The 15,914-nt window shown below is 47.3% G+C and overlaps 2 protein-coding genes across 8 annotated transcripts in view; both read left to right on the forward strand.

The window, feature by feature from the left end:
* The window catches only part of eml1 (EMAP like 1), a 48,204-nt gene that overhangs the window by 27,255 nt on the left and 5,035 nt on the right, over window positions 1–15,914 (forward strand). For 4 of the 7 annotated variants that reach the window (XM_077538102.1, XM_077538098.1, XM_077538101.1 and 1 more), the window contains 11 exons: window positions 1,141–1,269; window positions 1,396–1,424; window positions 3,368–3,394; window positions 5,778–5,907; window positions 6,073–6,222; window positions 13,402–13,471; window positions 13,581–13,688; window positions 13,798–13,893; window positions 13,974–14,108; window positions 15,104–15,203; window positions 15,501–15,652. In XM_077538102.1, the coding sequence (XP_077394228.1) occupies window positions 1,141–1,269; window positions 1,396–1,424; window positions 3,368–3,394; window positions 5,778–5,907; window positions 6,073–6,222; window positions 13,402–13,471; window positions 13,581–13,688; window positions 13,798–13,893; window positions 13,974–14,108; window positions 15,104–15,203; window positions 15,501–15,652 (1,126 nt within the window). Of the gene's footprint in view, window positions 1–1,140; window positions 1,270–1,356; window positions 1,425–3,367; window positions 3,395–5,777; window positions 5,908–6,072; window positions 6,223–13,401; window positions 13,472–13,580; window positions 13,689–13,797; window positions 13,894–13,973; window positions 14,109–15,103; window positions 15,204–15,500; window positions 15,653–15,914 lie in introns of those variants that run through there. The other 3 variants (XM_077538099.1, XM_077538103.1, XM_077538104.1) reach the window with 2 other exon arrangements.
* Window positions 7,356–11,518, forward strand: LOC144031257 (uncharacterized). Its single transcript, XM_077538198.1, has 3 exons — window positions 7,356–8,470; window positions 8,514–10,780; window positions 11,373–11,518. Exons 1-2 carry the CDS (start codon window positions 7,356–7,358, stop codon window positions 10,729–10,731), a joined length of 3,333 nt encoding a protein of 1,110 aa, XP_077394324.1. The 3' UTR covers window positions 10,732–10,780; window positions 11,373–11,518.

The following is a 15,914-nucleotide window of genomic DNA, read 5'->3' on the forward strand; positions in this document are numbered from 1 at the left end:
CGACATAACTCACCGGGAACGCAAAATGTTTCCAAACTGGTGACGAGAGAAGCGGGAGCGGCTTGAAGCACCATTGCTGTGTCTGTCCGCGCTTGCCATCATGACTGCAGGAGAAGTCAGCTAACAAGTGCCGTTAGCTAGTAGCTGAATGGCTGCGTCTCATTTGCTTTCCTGGGAGGTGGCGGTGGCGGCGGTGGCGGCGGGCGCGGGGGGGGGCATCGAATCGTGTGTCCTCTCTTCTATTTCGATGCTCGAAATCGTGACGTAATTTCGATCGATTTCGATAAAAAATCGAAATCGTGACACCCTTAATTTGCTCCCAAAAACATATAAATATGTTGTTGTTTTTTTTCTATGCTAGAGCATACAGAAGGCTTTGATGCAGTCTCTCAACTGTAGAGAACGGGTGGAGCAACGGTAGTAATTACGGCCAGCAGGTGGCAGCAGAGTATAAGAGATCAACCAGGGCCATGATGAAAACAAGCTGATTTCCCCACATTTCTAAGCAGATATATGAATAATGATGAAACATAGCTGGTAACACTTTTTTTTCGCTGATGAAAGGAGAGAATCTAATCTTTCTTTTGGTAGGTTCCATATTTTTATAGCAATAGCACACAATATTCTGTGGGCCTTGCAAAATCAGTCAAAATCTAATAAAACAGCCAGGAGCGAAGGGGATTGCTTCAGTAAAAATGGCTGTGAGGGAATGAGTTAAAATATGGAACATCAATTTTTCTTAAATAGCATTGACATGATAAAAATGACACAAATATTAAATTCCAAATGAAATTTTGCGGAGGCAGTAACTGGTTAAATAATTTAGTTTATTAATGAAAGTAACGTGTTAAACAAACATTGATATCAGCAAGGATGAGATGAAAATATTTTCATAATTTTATTAAATTGTAAATATAAATTAAAAAGGTTATTTCATAAATGTACGAAAATACTTTTAAATTCATGTAAAAATAATAAAGTAATCGATTTATGGTTTTGTGAATCTTATTCAATATCGATTTTTCAATATTTTTTTTAAACCCAGCCCTAATTGAAAGCGCTTGGTTTTGACTTGATGTATGATCATTGAATAAAATCTAACCCTTCTCCTCACTGCCCATCTGTCGTCCCCCCCCCCAGCACGGTGAGGAGAGCCAATTCCAATGAGCATGTTGGGTCTCTCACGCGGAAAGATTCGGGCGACTCTAAGGGCAACCGAACCCGCGCCGGGTCCACGGGCAGCAATTCCAGTGGCAAAAGAAGTGACAGGTAACAAATGCCTCTGACGCATAAGCAAGCGCTCTTTATTGTGACCTTCATCCAAATCAACAAGATGTCCATGCCGAACATGTGCAGGAACGGCGCCGATTGACAGTTTGCTCGTTTACTTTGCAGCAAGCAGAGGGATCCGGTGTTCAATGCAGGTAAGAGCTGTTTTCTTGTTACTGTGTGGCAATGACACAGTCCGATGACACACATTCACTCATTTGCATTTGTATTTATCCTTTGGCAATGCACACATTGTGCCATTGTGTTGTAACTTCTTCTTGCCATCATCACATTTCACATGCATGGTTCCATTTTCATCAGTCATGTTGTCTTTTTTTTTGACACACCTTTCCTGTTAAACATTGTCATATTTGATATGGTTTTTCATTGAAAAGACTTTCTTTTGAGAGAAAAAAACATAGGGTGAGCATCTCATTTGGTGCTTTAAAGTTTGCACAATAGGAAAAAACAAACAAGAGAAACTACACTAATGGAACTTAATATCAAATAAAAGAAGTGTATTGATCACACCTTCCAACTCCAACATTGTGGAAATTGAACTGCGGCACCTAACAAAGCACGAAGACCAGGATTGTGCATCCTTTGTGCTTTAAAGAGGGAAGATGGGCCAGTCATTTAAACATCATGAGGGAGTTGAAAAAATATGTAGCGTAAAATAACTTATATTAAAAATAAAATAATAATTCAAGCTCAATTTTAAAAAGTATTATTTACATGTATTATTTGTAATAATTTACATTTTATTATTTAAATAAATGAATAAATGAATAAATAAATACAAATGTAATTGGCCAGCGTTTGGGGGAAGCTAAATTATTTGCAACAAGCATGATAGGATCCTTGATGGTGTAATTGCTTCGTGGGCCCAAACCTGATGTGGAGAGTCTCTCAGATTAAATAAAGAGTAGTGTGTTTTTGTGTCTTGCAAATGAGTTCCCAGCGCAATGTTAAAGGCAGTTTTACTTAATCTGCAGTCTTTAATGGCAATTAGTGTACCAGTAATCTCGGTTTTTTTTTTTTTTAAAGCTTCGCATGTTTACGATCTGTAAAGCGACATGACGTTTTTATTACACCAAGTCTCCTTCTTGCTGCCATTTTCCACACTTACTTAACCCCTGATTCACCTGACATAAATTGGAATACAGTATTACATTATTTTTTTATGATTGCATAAAATACGTTTTCGAAAAATGCGTTATCTGCACTTCATTAAATAAAAGTCCCAGGCACACTATTTGTGGGAAGAAAAAAAAAAACATTTTTTTTTTTCAGTGTTTTACTGTTTTGTTTGAAGTCTATAACTTAAAATGGTGTACAGGGGCAAAGGTAGAAAGAGTTCATTATTCAACTTTTGTATAAATTTCTTACTGTACACACAAACCTGCCTTTGGCAAGGCCCAGTTGAATGGCCACCATGATCATCAGACTATGCAATATTGATAACATGTACTGTAAATAGCCTCCATTAATAGTACGCATATAATTGACCACCCTTTGAAATGCATTATGGTGGAAAAGAATTAATATACATATATTTTTAAATCCAAATTATTCTTCAAAAATAACATGCTGGTAAACCTTGAGTATGTTTTCCACAAATATCTGTCTGGCCCCCCTACTCCAAATGAATAGGTGAATCTGTGGGTGCCAATTGGAGAATATGCGTAAAGCTATTTTTTTTCCCCACAATAAAAACTGTATACCTACTTGTGTACCCTGAAAAAAAATAGCAATATTGGGCTTTGGGGTGATTGGTTAATATTTAAATGAATAACGATGTGGCACAATTTCTTTATAAAGTATGTACAGTGTCGTATTTGCCCTTGACAAAGCTAAGGTGTTAACGTAGTAAAATAAATAAAGCACAAACATACTTGGACGTCATTTTTTTATTCCATATTATGATAAGCGGTCCCAGTGTGTTGCTACTGACTGACTCTGTGGGATGCCATCACGCAGTTGTGTTGATAAACGCGGGAGTCAGAACATGCGCTCGCCTGTTATAACAGACCAGGAAGTGAGGAAGCCATGACATCCCTCACCTGGTGCTTGTGTCTCTCTCTGTGACCTTTACAAGGGATGCGACGTGTGACACACTGCAAAGGTATGCTCCTCCCCCTAAAAAGAGATACCCCTCACCTTCCCTCACTCATCACCTGGGCCTTCACAGCTCTCTGGACTCTGCTGATTACTTAATTCGACTTTAGAGTCTTAAAAAAAAATGCCTGTGAACAGAGAGCTGTCAAGACAGGAGAAGGGGTGATTTGCTAAACTGTGCGTGTGTTAGCTTGATTGTTTTGAGAGCATTAACAAACGCACATGCGGACACCTTATCTAACCTGCACTCACTGTGTCCCACCGTGATTGCACTTACTCAAACGCTTCACTTCAGCTCCACTTCAGGCAATGCTGAAGTGTTTGTCTGCCTTATGTTCCGCTCTGTCACCATAGTAACCACACAAAGAGTTCACGCACACACAATCAGGCACCCTCGCTGAGGTTTGAGTTCTGTGATCACGCCGCAGCTCGGAGATTGTAGATACGCCACTGCTCGAGTTACTGCGCAAAAAAAAAAACATTTGCATTGCAAACAAGCACTTTTTTTTGTTTGCTTGTGCTTTTAGAAATGTTTTGTTTTTTGTCTTAGGTCCTCTTCAGTTAAAGATTCAGTTGTTGAATATGTTTGAAAGACGTACTCAGCATGTGATGTTCCTGCATTATTTCAGAAATATGTATCAACTCTCAGAATGATGAAAGGTTGTCTAAGATTATAAAATGTTTTTTTCCATTCAAACCACGTGTTCCCAACCTGGGCTTAATTTGGGTCTCCAAATTGGGCCGCCATTGACAATTTTTAAGTAAAGAAGGTCTCTAAAAGATTACTTGAACTTTTAAATTACTCAATTATAAAAATGATTAGCGATTAATTGATTAGTTGTCGATTAATGATTGTTCCTCTAAATGAGTGTGCTGTAAATAGTTCTGTCTGGGGAACCGTACTTTTATAGATTCACTACACACAGATTTGTCAGATTTTTGATTACTGCAACTGTCAACCCATAAGTCAAGAAATTCTAATATAGGAATTAAGTAGAAATTACCTTTTTTTTTTTTTTTTTTTTTTTTTTAAAGATACTTTTTGTATCTCCCTTAAAAAAAAATGATTGCACTGTATAGATCTTGTAAAAGATGTGTTGGTGTGAATACAAAGAGCATTGGACACTATAAAAAAACAACAACCAAGAAGTTAACCCTCTGAGACCCTGAGCAAGGTCTCGAACCTCAGTTTGGATACCATAAAGATTAGTCAATAGAATTTTGGATGATTTATTTGAAATGTTACTTTGTTACGAGGTCCCATTGTTGAATGACAATAATAAAAAATGTGTTTTAAAATAGACGTCCACCCCTTGACTTTCCTTTTTGTGTATTCATGATGCTTTAATTAGCCCCACGATGACATGAGCTGTCTAACATATTTTACTGACTTCCTCCAAACCCCTCCCTGGTTGCCCCCTTGGCCCCTTTTTCCCCATGGCCCCCCTCGGCCCACCCACACTAGTTACAGTTCAGATTTACCTCAGCCACTCCGCCACAACGACGGGGACCAGCGGCAGTGCTACAGCTTGGGCCATAATGGCGCGTTCAGCTGCAAGCCCCCGCCGATCCCCAGACAGCATCAAGGCCAGCTTGGCCAGAAAACGAGCTGCTGCCAGGGTGCCACCAGTCAGAAAGACTCCGAGTGTTAGTTTCCAGTTGAGGAAAACTGGGAATCAGTCGTCGCATTATGGCCTCAACACACCAAGTTACCGCAACTCCTTAAAATCTCCCAGCCAGTACTTCCAGATTTGTTATTAAACGCAGGTCCCTGGAGTCACCAGAGTAGAGCCCCAATTTCTATTGTTACTCTACTCAATTATAGCAGAAAACATTGATTTACACCAACATTCCACATGTTCTCTAAATCAAAGAAAAATGACATCTATGCAAATGGTGTTATCGTCCAGCAAACTTATAAAAAAATGCTGTCGTCATTGGTGTTTTAATTGGTTTGTTTTGGTATTTATTGCATGAATGACTTTTGAGTTTTAGCACATTTTTTTTTCATAACATTTTAATCCGCTTTTGTCTGCATTCTTGTTGGTTAACCGCTGCTGTGCGCCAAATGTTTCCGCATTATAAGTATTTAAAAAAAGAAAAAAAAAGAAAATGTGTTGTTCCAGGAATGTGTTTGAAGTGGCTAATAAAGTTGTTTTAAAAACGTATTTGTCTGTTTTGTAGCTTATGTTATTCATCCTCTTATTAAGAAATGTAATAGTAGACAAATCACATCATCTTTCCCACACCATCAACCCTTTTCATACATCACCGCAACAAAACCATGCTGTGTTTCAGTCATACATAAAACATCAGTCATTAACAAAATGATATAATCCCACCAGTCATTACTGCATTCATCAAACTGATCCTTTGTTTCTTTTTTCCAGAGGAAGGTTATGTGAAAATGTATTTGAAGGGCCGTCCCATCACAATGTTCATGCCCAAAGACCAAGTGGATGGCTACTGTCTGGAAGCGAGAGCCGACCTTCCGGCCAGCAAGCTCAAACTGGACTGGGTGTATCCTTTTTCTTGAAGTAAATAAATAAATAAATAAATCGTGTTAGATGTTATACAGTCAAAAACAATTTGCAGTGTGTAAACGGATGGAAACGCAAGAGTTTTTACCTGTGGAATATTATCACTGCAGCTTTAATTAATTTTCTTTACCTTAATCATGACCAGATATGGTTACCGCGGTCGAGACTGCCGCTCAAATCTTTACTTGTTGCCCACTGGAGAAACTGTGTACTTCATTGCCTCGGTGGTTGTCCTGTTCAACGTGGATGAGCAGCTGCAGAGACACTACACTGGACACACGGATGACATCAAATGGTACACAAAAAAATTGTAGCTCCGACTACTCCCTTAACTCATTCACTCGCAGCCATTTTCACTGAAGCAACCCCCTTCGCTCCCGGCTGTTCTATTTCGTCCCTCCCGACCGCCAGAAGGCGGTGCTTTAAGCACTGAATGTTCCTTTCGCGCATGCGCAGTTCGAGTAATGCATACCAAATTAGTCACCTGTGACCCCTGGGTGACCCTAGAAGGGTATAAGTTCCGGTGTCACCCAAGGTTCGTTTCCTCTTTTCTTCTCGCGTGGCGTATGCATACGACACATTTTCGAAGAGTGTAAGAATTGGGATTTGTATTTATCCTCTTGACCGCGCCGCTTGGAGCCTTGTGACCGGATCGGTCGGAGCTGCGTAGTTCGCCCTCCAAAGGCTGCGGCGACGGTGTTTTTTCTTTCCTTCGTTTGTGACCCGACGTGGTCGCGTATTCTAACCTCCCGTGGGGTAAGGTTATTGACTAATTTCCGCGTTTACTGCGGTGTTTTGAGTTTTTTTTGTGTGGCTAGCCTCGCGTTAGCGCCCTGGCTACCACGGCTCGTGGTTTACCTAATTTTTCCTCCGCTGGCTTTGGCAGCGTTAGCGCTTCTCTCCGACGGTGTTGCCGCTTGGTTGTTGCTTTTCTTTTTGTGCCTTTGCTGGTGAGAGCAGCGTCAGCGTTCCCGCTCCCAGCTTACGGCGTCGCGCTTCGCTCGATTGTTTGTCTTACTTTTTGTGCGTGTCCCGCCTGCGGTGCGCACCTGGCTTGAGCTGTGCAGGTGGCGTTCGCGCCCCTTCTCTCAGCTTGTCGCCGCTTTCGCGACTGCTGTCTGCCCCTCCCGCCCGTCGGCCGCTCCGTGTGCGTCTGCTGCGCAGGTGGCGTTCGCGCGCCTTCCCTCAGCTTACTGCTACTGTTGACAACTGGCTGTCTGCCCCCGCCCTCCGTCGGCTGCTCGGTGTGCGTCTGCTGTGCAGGTGGCGTTCGCGCCCCCTTCCCTCGGCTTATCGCTGTTTTACCGGCTTACTGTTTGCCCCGACTCACGCGTCGGCTGCTCGGTGTAGGTCTGCTGTGCAGGTGGCGCTCACGCCCCCTTCCCTCAGCTTCCCGCTCATCGCTGTTTGGGCCTCTTTGTGCTCACAATGGGGGACTCCCATTGCTGCGTGGACTGTGGTATCCTCTTTGAGGCCTCCGATGTCCTGGACGATCGCTGCCCGAGGTGTCTTGTCTCTGACCGTGCCGGGGATGGCCGGGCCTGCAGTCCTGGTGTCAGTGACCCCAGTCCACTGGGTCATCTGTCGTCCTCCCAACAGAGGCGCCGGAAACGTCTCGGTGTGTCCTCTGCTGTACATGCCCCCCCCAGGAAGAGGGCGGCGCAGCGACGACTTGCTTCGGAGGTTGGGCACCTTCAGGCTGAGCTGGCAGAGGTGAGATCTCTTCTGCAGGACCGTCACCCTCCCGCACTTACGGGGGGGCCGGGACCACCTGCCCTGCCCATGCCGCGACCATCCACCCCGCCCATGCCAGTGCTTCCTCCTGAGGAGGACGCCATTTCCTTGGCAGCTTCGGCTTCCTTTTTTCATGACGACGACCGTGACCCGGGGTCTGTGGTTTTGGGACCAAACTCTCCAGCGTCCGCTCAGAGTTCGTCCAGTGAGGCGGGGGATGGTTCTATACGGGCTGTCCTGCGCAATGCCTTGGACCTCCTGCGTTTGGAGGTGCCTCCACAGGCTCAATCGGCGTCTGAGAGCGCCTTCTTCCGGCGCAGGCGCCCTTCCTCGGCCTTTTCTGTCCCCGCATCTGAGGACTATCTGCGGGAACTCCATGCTTGCTGGAGGGATCCTGGGGCTCTCTCCCGTCCTTCGGCTGATGGCCGTGATTTAGCATCTATGCACGGTGCTGCTAGTGTTGGCTTGGACCGGATGCCTGCTGTGGAGCCAGCTGTCGCATCCCTCATTGTGTCCCCGGAGGAGACCCTTCGGCCATCTGTGCGATGTCCTCGACCCCAATGTCGTGTGACTGACGACCTTCTCACACGGGCCTATGGCGCTGGTGCACGTGCTGCTCGCATTGGGAACTCTTTGGCTCACCTCATGCTTGCTCTCTCTACATCCCTGCAAGCGGACAGGGTGGAGGCTGCTGTGTCCTTCAGTGATGCAGCCCTCCAGGCTTTTGCCCTCATGACTAGGGAACACGGCCGACTCATGTCCTTCCTAGTGCAGGCGCGCCGCCAGGTGTGGCTAGCGCAGTCCCCCTTGTCGGAGGCCTCTAGGAGGGCCCTCCGTAGTGTTCCTGTGGAGCCGGGGGAGCTTTTTGGTTCTGCCGCTGTGGGTGTACTGGAAAGGACGGTTAAGGCTCATGAGACCAGGAAGCAGCTTTCCAGCCTCAACAGGGCCCTGCCTCCCCAACGAGGTAGGCCTGGGGCACCCTCTGCTTTTCATCGCTTTCCTCAGCCCCGACCTGCCGAGGCTTATGGCACCCGGCGACCCCCGCAGAGGCCCGCCGAGGACTTTCGCTCCTCCACCCGCTTGCCTTCAGGGCAACCACGGGCTGCAGGCCCCACCCGCCGTCCCTCTCGGGCCCCTAGGGGCCGGAGGGCCAGGGACTGAGGCCTTGGGGCCGGCCGTCGGACATTTTTCCCACCAGCAGCTCAGTTACTGGGCTGCTCGTGCCTCAGCCCCATGGGTGGTCTCCATCTTGACCCACGGGTACGAGCTGCAGTTCCGACGCCGGCCTCCTGCTTCCTGTCGGGTCAGGATGACTCTCATCGCCGACCCGGCAAAAGCCTCGGCTCTGGACCAGGAGCTGTCCGCCCTCCTCGCAAAGGACGCGATCGAGGCCGTGGACCCCCTGGCACAGCCCGGGGGCTTCTACTCGACGTACTTCCTTGTCCCAAAGAAGACCGGTGGATACCGACCGATACTGGACCTGAGGGGGCTCAACAGACATCTCAAGGTATTGCCATTCCACATGCTAACCACGAACGACGTCTTGCAGTCGCTCGCCCAGGGGGAGTGGTTCACGTCTATAGACCTGAGGGACGCCTACTTCCACGTCCCCATCGCACCTCGACACCGTCGATTTCTCCGTTTTGCCTACAAAGGCCGTCACTGGCAGTTCCGTGTGCTCCCTTTCGGGCTCTCCCTCGCTCCGCGGGTCTTCACTCGGTTTGTGAAGGCTGCTCTGGCGCCCCTGCAGTCTGTGGGCATGAAGGTGCTGCCGTACCTCGACGACTGGCTCCTCTGCGCGCCGTCGCGGACTCAGGTGATCCGGGACACCTCCGATCTCCTGTCTCATGTGGCCCGGTTGGGTATCAGGGTCAACTTGCCCAAGTCCTATCTGGTCCCCTCTCAGCGGACGGACTTCATTGGTGTGACGTTGGACACCACGGTTATGAGAGCCCACCCGTCTCCTCACCGAGTCGACGATGTTCTTCGCCTCCTCGCGCACTTTCGAGGGGGCAGGCTGTTGCCTTACGTCGCCTACTTGCGGCTTTTGGGCAAGCTGACGTCCATGACGGCTGTGGTCCCGTTGGGCCTGCTGACACTGCGCCCACTACAGAGGTGGCTGAACGGCTTCCACTTGGACGCCAAGTGGCACCGCCACCGGAGGCTCAGGGTGTCCCGTCGGTGCCTCCTCGCCCTGGCACCTTGGAGGGAGAGGGCTTTTCTATTGGGCGGCGTCCCGCTGGGTGTGGCCCCGGCCCGCCGCGAAACAGTCACCACGGATGCCAGCCTCACGGGCTGGGGTGCTGTCTGGCAGCACAGGACGGCTCAGGGAAGTTGGTCTGTGCGCGACAGGGTCGATCACATCAATGTGCTGGAGCTTCGGGCGGTGCACTTGGCACTCATGCACTTCTTGCCATACCTGAGCGGACGGCATGTTCTCATACGGTCGGACAACACCACGACCGTGTTTCACATAAACCATCAGGGCGGCGTCAGGTCCGCCCGTCTATTGGAGGTCTCCCAGCACCTTCTCAGGTGGGCTGCTCCCCGTCTGGCCAGTCTACGGGCCACCTATCTGCCGGGGGTTCGGAACCAGCTCGCGGACTCTCTCTCCCGTCGGGGTCCTCCTCCGGGAGAGTGGCGCCTCCACCCAGAGGTGGTGCGCACGATTTGGAGCAGCGTCGGCACGGCGGAGGTCGATCTCTTCGCCTCCGAGGCCTCGACCCACTGCCCACTTTGGTTTTCCCTGAGCGAGGCCACCAGCCCTCTGGGTCTGGATGCACTGGCGCAGCCGTGGCCGGAGTGCCTTCTCTACGCCTTTCCGCCGCTCCCTCTGATATGGCTGACGCTTCAGAGAGTTCTTCAGGAGGGTCACACGCTCTTGCTGGTGGCCCCCTTCTGGCCGGCCCGGACGTGGTTCCCCCTGCTCCGTCAACTGTGCTCTGGCGAGCCGTGGCGTCTCCCCGACAGGGAGGACCTGTTGTCTCAACAGGGAGGTCGGGTTTGGCATCCCGACCCTCGGCGCCTTCGCTTGTGTGTTTGGCCACTGAGGGGCCCCAACCGCTGCTGACCGGCTGTACAGAGTCTGTCACGCGGACCATTCTTAATGCGAGGGCACCGTCCACTCGGCTACAGTATGCCAACAGGTGGAAGTTGTTTGTGGCGTGGTGCGGAGAACGCGGGGTGGACCCTGCTTCGTGTTCCATCCCCACCATCCTGGATTTCTTGCAGTCCCTCCTGGATAAGGGCAGGTCTCAGTCGACGCTGAAGGTGTATGTGGCAGCTATTTCTGCCCGGCATGTTGGTGCTGATGGCGGCTCCGTGGGGCGCCATGAGTTGGTGTCCTTGTTCCTCAGAGGGGCTCTGCGTCTTCGTCCCCGCCCGGCTCCTCGGGTTCCGGCGTGGGATCTGCAGTTGGTGCTGGACGGCCTGTGCAGGCCTCCCTTTGAGCCCCTGGCGGGGGCAGACCTTCTGTGGGTGTCGCGCAAGACTGCACTCTTGCTCGCCGTTGCCTCCGCCAAGCGCGTCAGCGACCTACACGCTTTATCGGTTAGCCCTGATTGCCTGCGATGGCACCCGGATGGCGCCGGCGTCACTCTGTGGCCGAACACTGCCTTCATTCCCAAGGTGTTGTCTGGCTCTCGTTCTAACCAGCCTCTACGGCTTAAACGTTATGTACCCACTCCTGCTGATGGTGGGGACAGGCCGGAGCTCTTGTGTCCGGTGAGAGCCTTGCAGTGTTACATTGACGCTACGGCGGGCATTCGTACGTCTGCCCAGCTTTTTGTTTGTTATGGTGGTCCTACCAAGGGCTCCGCTCTCTCCAAGCAGCGCTTGTCTCACTGGGTCGTGGATGCCATTCGTCATTCCTACCTGCTGTCGGGCCGCCCCCTGCCCTCAGGGGTGCGCTGTCACTCCACCAGGAGCGTTGCCACGTCTTGGGCCGCCCTGAGGGGTGTTTCCCTGGAGGATATCTGTGCTGCTGCCTCATGGGCGACGCCTTGCACCTTCTCCAGGTTTTATAGCGTGGATGTCACCTCTCCCCATCCGCTTGGCGTGATCTTGGGTCCTGCTGGGGCTTCTCAGTGAGGTTTGTGTCTGAGATCCCTCGCGACTACGCCGGTATTGGTCATTCAGTGCTTAAAGCACCGCCTTCTGGCGGTCGGGAGGGACGAAATAGAACGAAAGTTACAACTGTAACTACGGTTCTATGAGTCCCGGACGACCGCCAGGGCGTCCTGTCGCTCGGAATCCTCGTGTTCACGCGAGAAGATTCCGTAGGAAACGAACCTTGGGTGACACCGGAACTTATACCCTTCTAGGGTCACCCAGGGGTCACAGGTGACTAATTTGGTATGCATTACTCGAACTGCGCATGCGCGAAAGGAACATTCAGTGCTTAAAGCACCGCCTTCTGGCGGTCGTCCGGGACTCATAGAACCGTAGTTACAGTTGTAACTTTCGTTTTACTGGATTTTGACTGATTTTGATTCTGATTTTGTATCTGTTTCTGTTTTGTGGTAATTAGCATTAGAACATAGCCAAGTTTCATCATTCACAAATCTGTTAAAAACACTCGGGAAAAGAGCTTGTTGCATGGTACTGGTTGATCTCTTATACTCTGCTGCCACCTGTTAGCCATTTTTTGTAATAACTACCATTGCTTTAAGCGGCCTCTTCAGGTCAGAGGCTGCATCAAAGCCTTCTGTATGCCTTAGCATAATTTAAAAAAGAAAAAAGAAAGAAAGTATTAATACGTTTTTGGGCCCATGGCAATATTTATAATAGAACGTGTTTATACGTCTATGGAAGCAAATGAGTTAAAGGGAAAGTCAACCCCCGCAAAAAAAATCTTGACAACACATTGACAACATGTTCTATGCAGTCCTACTAGCCTTAATATGGCATTTTGGTTAATATTGTATTAAATTAGTGGAATATGAGTTGAGCAGCAAAATCAAGCCCTTTTTATCCATTTCAGGGGGCGTCGCAGGTAACAACCAATCACAGTTCATCTTAAAAAAAAAAGTGCCATGAGCAACATTGATGTCATCTTCAGTCAACAGCTAGTGTCAAAATAGCTGCCCCCCGAGATGGCTAAAAACGGCTGGATTTTGCTGCATAACTCATATTCCACAAATGCAATGTTAATCAGAATGTCATGTTTAGACTATTGAGGTCACATAGAACATGTTATTGTCAAGAAATGTTTAACATTGACTTTCTCTTTAAATATACAGACAGAATGCCCCATGTTTATGGGATATTTATTGCTAAGAATTGTGACTCTGGTCCCTGGTTAACCTTCTGTCCCCAATTTACGGTTTCTGCAGTGATAAAAGTGTCTCTGCAAGTACCCTAAATCAATATTACACGGACAGAAAACAGCTCGATATCCTTCGATTAAGCCTGTTCACTGCTGCAGAATAACTGAATCAAGCTGTGTTTGGCCTCATTCACGTCTCGCGTGTTGTGTAATGAACGGCGCCATGATTTTCTTATTACACTGCAGGGTTAATCAGAGTTCAGATAAATCCACCACAGTTTGGATGCGCTTGAAGTTGCTCCAATCCTCCAGCAGTACCCAAAAAGCGATGAATTGATCTTCAGCTTTTGCCCCCATAAACCGCATGTGAAAGTAAAATACTGCATTCCCATCCATGCCTCTTTCATCTATATTCCAAAAGTGCTGTTGATGAATTGACGCTGAAAGGCTTTTTCACTGTTTTCGCATCATCAGCTTGGCAGTCCACCCTGATAAAATCACCATAGCGACTGGGCAGGTGGCCGGCACCTCTTTAGAGGGTAAAGTAAGTGAATTTCAATGTTAATATTTCATTATGTTTTGAGTCACATTTATTTTACTTCTCTTCTTTCATCACAAGATGAAATTGTTTGTGTGCGATTTTTGCCTTGCAGTTGGCTCCGCATATTCGCGTTTGGGACTCTGTCAGCCTCAACACCCTCCACGTTCTGGGAGCCGCTTACTTTGAGAGAGCCCTTGTCTGCTTGGCTTTCTCTAAATCGGTGAGGAATGCTTGCAAAGACCTTAATCGTCTAAAGGCAACATTTGACATTTTTGTCTAAATGTCATGACTTGTATTGTTTTTTTTGTTTTTTTTTATATATATGTTAGAATGGAGGAAACACTCTGTGCGTTGTTGACGACTCTAATGACCATGTGCTGTCTGTTTGGGACTGGCAGCGAGAAGACCGACTGGCTGAGGTTAAGGTGGGTTCCATGTGTATCATCGGCGGGTCTTGGGTGAGGTGCGCCACTTAACCACGCAAATTCACGTCTTTGGTTTCCAGACGTCCAACGACACAGTGTTTGCTGCCGACTTTCACCCGACTGACAGCAGCATCCTGGTGACATGCGGGAAATCACATCTCTATTTTTGGAGCTTGGAAAAAGGCATGCTGGTCAAGAAGCAAGGACTGTTTGAGGTGAAATGTCACATTAACCTCTTCCATTTTTCATTATTTCTATTGGACAATTTAGAGTCTTTAGTGAGCCAAACATGCATGTTTCTGGAAAGTGGGAGGGAGCAGGACTACCCTGAGAAAAAGTACAGGGAGAACGTGCAAACTCCACACAGGAAGGCCAAAGCCCAGATTGGAACCCCAAACCTTAAAACTGTGTTGAAAATATGCTAATCGTTAAATTGACCGGGCTGCTCATACTTAAATTTAATACTGTATTCAATAATTCCCCACAATTCATGGGGCATTGGAACAGATTCCAGGTCCAAAATAATAGAAAAAAATAATGATTTATTAATACTCCCCTTAACTCATTCACTCCCAGCCATTTTCACTGAAGCAACACACTTCGCCCCCGGGCTGTTTTACTGATTTTGCAAGGCCCACAGAATATTGTCTTCTATTGCAATAAAAACATGGACCTAGAAAAAGAAAGATTAGTCTCTTCATTCACCAGGGAAAAAAAAGTCTTCCTATATATTTTTCAGTTTTACAGCAGTTAGCATTAGAATATAGCTAAGTTTCACCAATATTCACATTCCTGGTGAAAATAACTGTCAAAAGGAGCTTGTTGCAACATGACCCTGGCTGATCTCTACTGCCACCTGCTGGCCAGTTTTGTTTTGTTTTTTTAAATAACTGCCATTGCTTTAAGCCACTTCTTCATGTCAGAAGCTGCATCAAAGCCTTCTGTATGCTCTTGCAATAAAAAACAAAACAAACGTATATAAACATGTTTTTGGGAGAGAAGGACAAAGCATTACACATTTTTGGGATTGAATGAGCTAGTATTATAATTTAGAATTTAAATAAATATGCAACAAACCTAGTTCCCAAAACCATTCATTATTTCAAACTATTATTACAACATTACCCTTTAAAATGGCTGAAAAATTATTTAATTTTTCCAACTTTTTTGTAATTTAAATGGCCGCATGTTGTCTGTTTGTGATTTACAGAAACAGGAGAAGCCCAAGTTCGTTTTATGTGTGACCTTTGCAGAAAATGGAGATACCATCACTGGAGACTCAAGTGGAAACATTTTGGTGTGGGGAAAAGGTATATCATACTTATGGATTGACATTGTTGTGTGCACACTTCTAGTAAACCCAGCTAATCAATATGTTTATCCTTCTAAACTCATTATTAGCTCAAAAGCTGTCTCGTTATAACTGAACAGAGTCATCCTTGGGACATTATGAGGAAGCCAGCCTTCCAACATAATCTCTCACTGATCCACTCTATCGATCCACTTGTCTGACTGTCGGCCATTTACGAGCCCGCCTCCAGCAGGCCGACTTTCTCTGGGGCTGAAAGCTTCTCGTCCGTCTTATCCCGTCCGTCTCTGTCACGCAGGCACTAATCGCATCAGCCACGTCATCCACGGAGCTCACGAAGGCAGCATCTTTGCCCTGTGCATGTTAAGGAATGGCACTCTGGTGTCTGGAGGCAAAGACTGCCGCCTCATCTCTTGGGACAGTGGCTACCAGCAGATCCAAACAGTGGAGGTGAGAAATGGGCTTCAACTATATAAGTACAGTAATCCTTGTCTTCCATGAAAGTAATTATAGCTATATCTGGTGTGTGTCACTGGAAAAGTACATGTAAAGTACATTGATTTTGCACTATTTGCTAATAATTGACAACCACACCAGAAATATTTCAAATAGATCAATAATTTAAGGCATAAGAGTTCAATATCGTTTTATTTCTGCCATTTTGCGGCATTTTAGGGTATTTTAGGAAGAGCAAAAAAAATAAAAAAATTGA

This window comes from Festucalex cinctus, chromosome 12, assembly GCF_051991245.1.
Source record: "Festucalex cinctus isolate MCC-2025b chromosome 12, RoL_Fcin_1.0, whole genome shotgun sequence".
NCBI lineage: Eukaryota > Metazoa > Chordata > Actinopteri > Syngnathiformes > Syngnathidae > Festucalex > Festucalex cinctus.

Coding starts and splice junctions, on each gene's coding strand:
- LOC144031257 (XM_077538198.1), top strand. CDS start 7,356: ATGGGGGACTCCCATTGCTGCGTGGACTGTGGTATCCTCTTTGAGGCC. Junction 8,471..8,513: donor TGGCTAGCGCAGTCCCCCTT/GTCGGAGGCCTC, acceptor GTTCCTGTGGAG/CCGGGGGAGCTTTTTGGTTC.